This window comes from Dermacentor variabilis, chromosome 4, assembly GCF_050947875.1.
Source record: "Dermacentor variabilis isolate Ectoservices chromosome 4, ASM5094787v1, whole genome shotgun sequence".
NCBI lineage: Eukaryota > Metazoa > Arthropoda > Arachnida > Ixodida > Ixodidae > Dermacentor > Dermacentor variabilis.
The window spans coordinates 19,570,739-19,579,416 of NC_134571.1; the positions used below are offsets into that span (position 1 = coordinate 19,570,739).

General features: G+C 53.1%; 1 protein-coding gene across 4 annotated transcripts in view; it reads right to left on the bottom strand.

The window, feature by feature from the left end:
• The window catches only part of Jupiter (microtubule-associated protein Jupiter), a 71,496-nt gene extending 65,970 nt beyond the window's left edge, over positions 1-5,526 (bottom strand). For 2 of the 4 annotated variants that reach the window (XM_075688299.1, XM_075688296.1), the window contains exon 1: positions 5,167-5,526. In XM_075688299.1, coding sequence (XP_075544414.1) covers positions 5,167-5,225 — 59 coding nt within the window. In that variant the 5' untranslated portion in view covers positions 5,226-5,526. The remainder of the gene's footprint in view (positions 1-5,166) is intronic. The other 2 variants (XM_075688300.1, XM_075688297.1) reach the window with 1 other exon arrangement.
• Positions 5,527-8,678: the final 3,152 nt, after the last annotated feature.

The window sequence follows — 8,678 nt, forward strand, 5'->3', positions numbered from 1 at the left end:
GAGCCAATCAGAGCAGAAAAGATGGCGATTTTTTACAATATGGCGGAGTTAGAAAGCTTTGAGAATAGTGCTCCTGGTGGTAATGCACTTTGAAGATGCGTCTGAAATGCAGAAAACTGCTGCCTTTGACTGGTTCGGAGCCTCGGTACACGTGTCGATCTATGATGAGAATCACGTGGGAGTTGGGATTCCTTCAGCAGCAACCATTTTGGTTTCGCCTAAGTCGAAAGGGCGTACGATGCTTATAGTATAGCGGGGAGGTCTAGACCATCGCATCCTTAGGTGCAGCCTAAATTTACTTCATCACATAGTCCCTCGCTCATCGCAAGCTGGATGCCTTGCCTCGTCAAAGAAGGCCAAGCGGATAATCGATGGGAAAGAGTCGGCTCGCTTTTCCTGTCATGCACATGGGACATGTGCATTTTCCATTAGAAGCTTACACACATCCTCTTTCGCTCGGCCTATACCGTGACACCGCCTCGCGGTTTACTGTGTTTTGAAGGATTAGCAGAACGGATACTTGCTGGCGATGGTGCTTACGATTTCTAACACATTGTGCAATACGGTGTTCGCCTGTTCCGAAAGTCAGCAACCACAGCGAACCCAGCGCATATATAAGGCCAATTTTATAGCGGTGCTATTGCATTCCTGGCACTGGCCCACTTACAAGCTGCAGAAAGTTGTTGAGGCTTATGTATCACCTTTAGTGTCGTCCCACTGACATAAACGCCAAACACAATGCTAACGGTATTGAGTTCCCTCCGTCCACGGCAGCGGTAGCCCTGAGCGTTTTTGAATAGACGCTACATCCTTCGGTCGAACTTCCTTGAGTTGTAGACACCATATTCTCAACACGGTCCACAATGCTTCATTATTAAAGCGCAGCCTTCTTTGACTCGTCCATCCCCATTGCGTGAACGACCGAGTACACTGGGCTGATTCTGGAGATAGTGTATAATTAAAGCTAGGTCGGTCTGACACCAGTACATTGTGCGTTTCCCCCCAATGGTTTTACCATGGTATGTCACTCGGGCCGATCCTGTCACAGCACTCACGCGCCTCATAACATTGACCAGTAGAGCCTGCCGGGAAGCTATCGCTTGATATTTTTTTATTTAGGCAATCATCGTCTGATATTAGGGCCCATTTTCTTTTTTTTTCCTTTTTTGCTTTTATCCTTCCGTCTTCCGCACTTGTGCAGAGTTAGTGCCGAGTACGCATGCTATATAACGAATGCTAATCAATTCTAAAACGTCAGGCTATTACAACGAACACTGTTTGAATGGCCTCGCCTCAGCGACACAAAGTACGTCCGACCGCTCCTCCAGTGACAGGTGCACCACGTTTGTCCACCACTTTCCGAGACGTTCTGGCGGCAATGTCTAGACCGCTCAATCGATCGCATCCCTCCGGACATCTGGCAACGAGAGGACCGGGAAGCGACGAAACCCACCGAGGGAGGCAGAGCACGCCCTGATCTTGTTGGCACGCAACAGAAGCGACTTCCTCGCGCTTCTCGCCACCGCTTTTTTTTCTTCGCTTAAAGCGTGCGCGACGGCGCTCGCTCGAGTTCGCGGTTGCGCGTTCTTCCGTTGCAAAGAGGCGCAGCAGCGGCATCCTCGGCGTGCGTGGCCGAGCGCGCGCTACTCGGCAAGAGTGGTAGAACAGGTTCACTCTTTTTCTCGCGTAACCCCAGGCCGTCGCCGGCAGACGACCAGCGTCGCTCGTGATCATCACCGCGAGTTTTCTTTCTGGGCGCTCGCGCTTTTTCTTTTTCTTCCTGCGTCGCGGTCTTCCGCGCACAGCTGAACTCTACGCCGAGGGGAAGGGAAGAAAAGAACTGCCGTGCCAGGTCGCTTTGTTGCAGCGCTTCCCCTGCGTCACCGCTGCACGCTTCCTCCCGGAAAAGTGCACAAAATGAAGGGTGGGAGGAGAGAGCACAGGCGCGAACGCGTGCTCTCTCTTGGTGCCGTGGCAAGAGGAAAATAAGAGGCAAGCCTAAGTTACACTCGCTGGCTGCTTTCTGCAGGTGAGCAGCGGGAATCGGCCGCTAAATGACTGTACGCCCGCTCGCGCACCCACGGGGGGAGCCCCTGCAGCCTCTCGCTTCACGCGCAGCAGCGGTCTTCTCCTATCGCTCGAGACGAGACCACGTTTCCTTCTGCTGCTCCTGTTGCCTCTAGTCGAACCCCCATATGCAGCACGCAGCAGGAGCATCGGGCTACCTCCATTCCACCCGTGGGCACAATTGCTCACGGCCGGCCGCCAGGCAGCCTCGAGGGGCGAGCAACAGACGGCGCACACCGGCTTCTGCAGCGGCCGGCTGCGTCTCGCGGCAGCAACTGATGCGAAGCCGCAGCAGGTCGCTCCTTGTAGCTGTCTGCCGGCGCGCCGCGTTCCTCACCCGATCGCTGGAGTTCGCCGACACCGCTCACCTCCGGACGCCTGCCTACGTGCCTGCCGCTTCTTGTAATGCGTTTGCTTGTTGCGGCTTGGGCGTCCATGCAACGGACACCCCGCTGATATCAAAGGAAGGCGCGCTTACGGCGGCTCTCAGGTCCCCTCCTATCAATCGGAGCCTGACGCGTCGTGATTACCGCGGAGCAAACGAAACGGAACAAGTAATCCCGCACACGGGAGTAACGTTACACGGGTGGAAGGGGAGGGCGGCATTCCGTAACGTTATGTATGTACTACGTATGGAGTCGTCCGACCACCTCTCGCGTATTGTTGTTATCAGGCGCTGAGCTCTGCGCCATTCTCACGAGCAGGGCTCCCTGCTGCATAATGTAATGGGGTACTTCGTAGAGAGAGGAAGGGAAGGTGAGGGAGAGTTGCGCCTTTGGCAACGGCGACGATGATGTTTAGGCTGCGTTTCGTCACGCGCGATCGTCAGCCTAGCGAGGCGTCTTCTTTTCTTGGGAGGCTGGAATTATGCCCTGACCCCTCGCATAACGCGGCGAGTGCGCGCCGCGTACTTTGACCTGCCGGAGCTGCAGCGGCTTCCTTGCCGCGCGCGCATGCACACGCTTCGGTCGGCTTTCCCACATAGCGTCGCCGTCGCTGCAAGGTTGATTGCGCCGCGGCGGCCCCGTGGATAACGGCACTGCCGGATGCGCGGAGCGCTGCCCTTGGTGCCGGTAGTATACGCGTGGCGTTCTCACGCTCTTTGTATCCCCGGGCCGTCATGCGGTTTCGTGTTTCTTCGATAAACACGTTGTAGTACCACGTGCCGACAACGCCGCAGCCTTACTCATATCTGGAAAGCCTCTTTAAAACCTCAGCGCGTATACGGGAATAAACGTTGAGCTTCGATAATCTGAGATGCAAGGGACCCGCCGTTTCTTCTTCGGTTTCCTTCTGCACGCGGAAGTTACTTTCTGGTCGCGAGGAAGAAGGAGAGGGAACGAAACGGGTTTTGCAACATTGTTAGTGAAGAAGCTAAGTGATAATCAGCGTGGTTTGGAAGTTAACGGTCGACGTAGCAAAAAGCTGCAGTTCGGAGACAACAATCTACGGTTCCCGCTTGCAACGTCTCGCTCAATGTTTTACGATTCCAAAGTCGTAGTCGTCGTTCGGCACGTTTAACGGGAAGTCATATGAAAGCGACTACGAGCCAACAGCGCCCGGAGACTGCCTTGAACAAGATTGTTTATCTCCCTCTGAAAGGAAAGCAAGAGATGCAGCTTGCGTTATGTCGCCAGCATCGTGACGTCATCAATTAGCCTGCGATGCGCGCTAATTGACAGTGGCGCTGCGCGCCTCTACAATGGATGCGGCTTCTAGACGCAGTGTTGCAAGTTGGGCGGGAAGCAAAGCGGAAAGGAACACGCGGGCGTTCGGCCAAAAACACCGTCAGCTTGGCTGGAAAAGTTGCAGAGCCTCTGTGGTTCTCTTTTGCTTCGTGACGCTCTCCATAATCAACCACGCGCTGTTGGAAACGTGCGACACGTCAAAGTGGCGGGCATCGTTCAGAATGTCGCACTGATGGATTTCAGACAAAAATGTCCTACCCAATCACGCATTGTACGGGCCTAAAAAGAAAATTGCGAGCTACGTCGCGCAATTCGTTTAGGTCTCATTTATCCGAAAGACTCATATCCACACATATAGAGAGCAGGAGTAATTCGATACAACAAATACTGCTACGTAGATATATCACTGAGACGCCGCATATTCTGTGGCATGGTAAAAGCCGAAGTTGAAAAAAATAAATAAATATAATAAAATAATAAGAATAATAAAGGTCACGAGGATGAAATCGCGCGATAATATCAATCTAACACCTTTGACACCCTGATATAACGGGATAAGGTAACGCTATCCTTCACTTGTTCTTGCTCATACGAGAAATGTGCTTACAATTTTGTCATTCCGAAGTCAAGCTATATGAAACATGAGTTATATGCACTGACAGCACAGCGAGACTACTGCAAGTGTCGCCATAGTAGCAGTTCAGTCCAAGGGCGTTCAACTAGTGAAACTTTAGCAAACGTCGTCACAGCCAGTACCAGTAGCGCATTCAATCACCTCGATTTCCCGCTCGGCTTCCATATTCCTTATCTCGCACTCAAAATTGGTCAAGGCAAAGCTCCGAGGTCGCAATCATACCTTCTCTTCTTTTTTCGTAATCACTATGTTGGCAGTCTCAAAAACGAACTGTAGTGCTGCATTTAAATGTGGCATATCTTCCCTGTTGTTGGAGCCGAGCCCCAAGGATCTTCTTCCGAACGATCGGTGGGTCGAGTTAGGCACACAAGTGTATGCTCGACGGTAAAAACGCTGCCCTTAATATGACTCTACCGCAGAGAACAAGTGAAGGGCGCTACTATGCTAAATATCCAACTGCCTGTTTTTTTCTCATTCACCACCAGCAAAGTGTGCACCTGCGCAATTGAAACTAACTGCACTCAAGACCCACGCTGTCTACCACTCTTCGCTAACAAAACCACGTTGTTTCTTTAGAAAACGCGATCCCCTTACAGAAACGCCGGGGCTTGTTGCCACGCATCCAGCTTCCCGAAATCCCTTTCCCAGGATACCGAATTTTCTCAATACTCAGTTCGCAAGCAGCCACACAACACTGTAAAATGGCTCGTCGCCAGCACCACACAGCTCAACAAGTCGATTATTGTCGGCATCAAGGCGCAAAGCACCGGGTCTCACCTCTTTCCGCGGCCAATCTTATCCAATTCAACGTGGCGAAAATCGTACACCGGGGCCATGACTGCTGCTGCTGCTGCTGCGACGAAAGTACGCCGGAGGGTGTGTGTTTCAGGCTCTTCCTGGGCGTCACTGGAAGCTACTCTGCCTCTGTCGAGGGGTTGTTTGGAACAATGCCGCAGCAGAAACGCACTGCGCACAGGCTCTGTCCCGCAGAACGAGGTGATGTCCAAAGGGGCGACGACGTCGGCACCGGTGTCCTGTGTGTGCGTGTATGTGCGTTGCACGTAACGGCGCTTTTGCCTTCCGAGAGTCGAATAAACGCGCCGAGCTGCTTCCTCGAGACTCTTCTTGCCCGCTCCGGGGCCCTTTTATGAAGGGCGAGGGAAACAACCGCTCCCTCTCCTTCCTTCTGCCGCGCCTCCTCCGCTGCGAACCCTCTCAGAGAGCTGTCCTCCCAACGCTGCATCCTCTCCCTCTTTCTTTCGCTCTCACTCTCTCGGAAGGAAAGAAACAAAGATAACACCAAGTTCGACGGCACGCGTGGCGGCAGCAGCAGCGGTTCGGCGGCCTTTTTGCAGCGTGGCGTCGTCTGCCGGCTTACCCGCTCGGGGCTGCTGCTTGCTGCTAGTTTGTTTGCGGAAAGAGTCTCTCACGGACCTGCGTGGTGCACGCGCGTGTTGCACCTAACGCACACTCACGCACGCACAACGCGGGAGGAGTCTTTTCGTCCTCCTCCTCCTCCTTGCGATCGACTGATTTTGTGAATGGGGCGACGATATCCACAGCAGCCGCCACTGCGCTTCGATTAGCTGACACCATTTCGCTTCTTTTGTGGAGCTCCCCTCTCCCATTACATCGTTGCCCTGAAGAGTCGTTGACGGCGGCTTCGGGAATATTAACGATAATGGTGATGAAAAGAGAACACCAGGCTTCACGTTTCATATATCACGCAGTTTCTTTTTCCTTCTTTTGCGCCGGCAGCACTTGCCGAACTACTTACGCTGCGCTTCGCCGTTGCTTTTGTCCAGATGATGTCGTCGCTCTCACGGCCTGTCGCGTATGTCGACCAGCGTCGAAGGCCTTCAGTAAGGTTGACACAGCCTTAATTTAAGGAGCTGACCAACCCTCTAGGTGACACACACATTGACTGAAGAAGAGATCCCTGAGGCCATGACGTCGACAAGGGGTTTGTCTTCGTCATGACGAAGACGAGCACCTCATAGGACCCTTTTCTTTGCATCACTTTCAGCCATTGCTAAATATAAGATCTGTTGTCTCTTGCCGATTTCGCAGTTCTTTTTCTTATTCTTTCTTTTTGGTTCGTAAGAGCCTTCTGTCACTGACTGCATGGTCGCTTTCGAAAATAATATCTTGACTATTACAATTGGCCGGAGTCTCAAGCATACATCTGCTTCCTAAATACAACTCAGCCTTTTCCTTGCTTTTTTTTTTTCGTACAGCGTCCCAGCATTGAGGGAACAAAGCCTGCTGTTCGATGTGGTACTTCCGAACAACTTGAAAATGTCATTTCACTGCAAGTCATTATTGAAGTGATCTCGATATTTGCGTGTCAACTCCCCACCTTAGTTTATTCGTAACGCCGACATGATGTATGGAATTGCCCATATGCAAGAATAAATGCCCAGCAGGTATCGCGACCCTCATATACATGATCGCGTGTACACTCCACTCGAGTCCGTTAGACACGGGTGGACATTCCGGACCAACGCCAAACGAGTTCCTCCCTAGCACCGGATGGTTGCTGGGCCCTGTTCAAATAACCGCACGTTATGAGCTGCGACGCTTTATCAACTGATTCGGGAAGTTGCCTCCGTCGTTTCCTGGCCCCTTTAAGAGTGTTCCATACAAAACTCGCTCTCTCGATCACGGCCGCCACATGGACGTACAAACCGAAAACACACACGAAGGAGGAAACCAAGAGCGCAGGTTCCTCGGGGTGATTTGTGAGCGACGCCACCGGGCGTCCACCTCGGAGCTCATCGCAAGAGAGAGAGAGAAGAAGCAAAACGGAAACCTATCAAAACATCGCTCCGCCCTCAGGAACTTCCTTACACCTCTATACTCCGACGCATAAATCGAGCCGCGCGCGCTGCATCAGGAGTCGCGCCGACAGCTAGCGCGGCGCGCACTAGTTGCCGTGACTCCCCCTCCCCCCCCCCTTTTTTTTTCCAGGAACGCGATCATCTTCGCAGACAGATACGCGCGCAGGCAGGCTACGCATACCTCACAGGCTCCCACCAAACATCGCACCTCCAACGATGCTCCAAGGGCGATACTTGTCTATTTTACTGTCGCTTCTTTATTTCCGGATATCAACATCGTGGCGTGCTCGTGCCCCCAGGAAAAAAGGGAGAGGGAAATACCGCGTGTGCGTACTCGTACGGGTCGGCCTCAAGGGTCACCGCGTTTGGCCCAAATGTCGCTAGTTCTACCTTTGCTGTTGTTTTTATTCCTCGTCGCGCTGCCTCGACACTTCGCTCATTTCTCTTCGCTCCAGTGGACGGGAGGTGCACGGCGCGAGCGGAATGCGTGAACCGGGAAAAAGAGAAAACAAAAGAAAGGTGAAATAATCTACGACTCCCACGGAGAAGGGTTACGCACAGACCGGTATACGCTTCTAGTGCGCGTGCGTGCTCGTTTGTATGTGTTTATGTGCACAGGTGCGTGCGGCTCGTGAATAAACAAGGTTCGTTGGACGACGTCTTCGAGGTGGTAAAAAAAAAAAAAAAAGCAACGGGGTTCACTGAGTGCAAAGGTTACAGCCCGAGGTTGATATGAAGGGGGGATGGTTTCGGTGTGCGTTTGTTGAGGTGCGAAGGCGAGCAATTTTTCCTCGGACTCGGTCCGTGCCGACTTTCTCGCCCTTCTTGCGCGTTCCGCAACGCGTCTGGGCTGGACGCTGGCTGATGGTCGTCGCCGGTAGCGTTGTTTCGGGACGGCGCAAGCGCGCTGCTGCTACTTGTTGGGAGGACGAGACCCAGCTTGTCGCGGACACGATCGGCTGTGCGGGCCTTTGCAAAGCGAGCGGTAAACAGTGCAGCAGCACCGTGCCGCCGGCTCCTCTTGCTGCTCCCTTCGAGCGGCGCTGCCGTGCTTCGCGCCGAGAGGGTCGCTGACCTCGCCCTGAAATACGCCTTGGAAGAGCGCGTTTGAAATGCGCCAGGGACGCTGCGCACGTGTTTCCAATTCGAGTGCGCATTTTGGCGTCCGTTTCGTATCCCTTCCGGAACCTTTATTTTTATTCGCGTCTGTCCTGTGTTTTTCTTTTCTTTCTCTTTGTTTTCCTTTTTTTTTTTTCTTGGTGCGATCCCCTATCTCTTGTGCGGCGCTGCGCGATAACGACCCGGCGTGTTTGAACTCCGGTCTGAGACGCTGGCGCTCACTAGGAAACGTTTTCGCGCGTATAGAACGCGTCGTTTTCTGCGGGCCGTGTTGGGCGGATCGACGGAAATTTTCTCGGCAGCGGCAGCAACTAATGCGGAATATTTGCT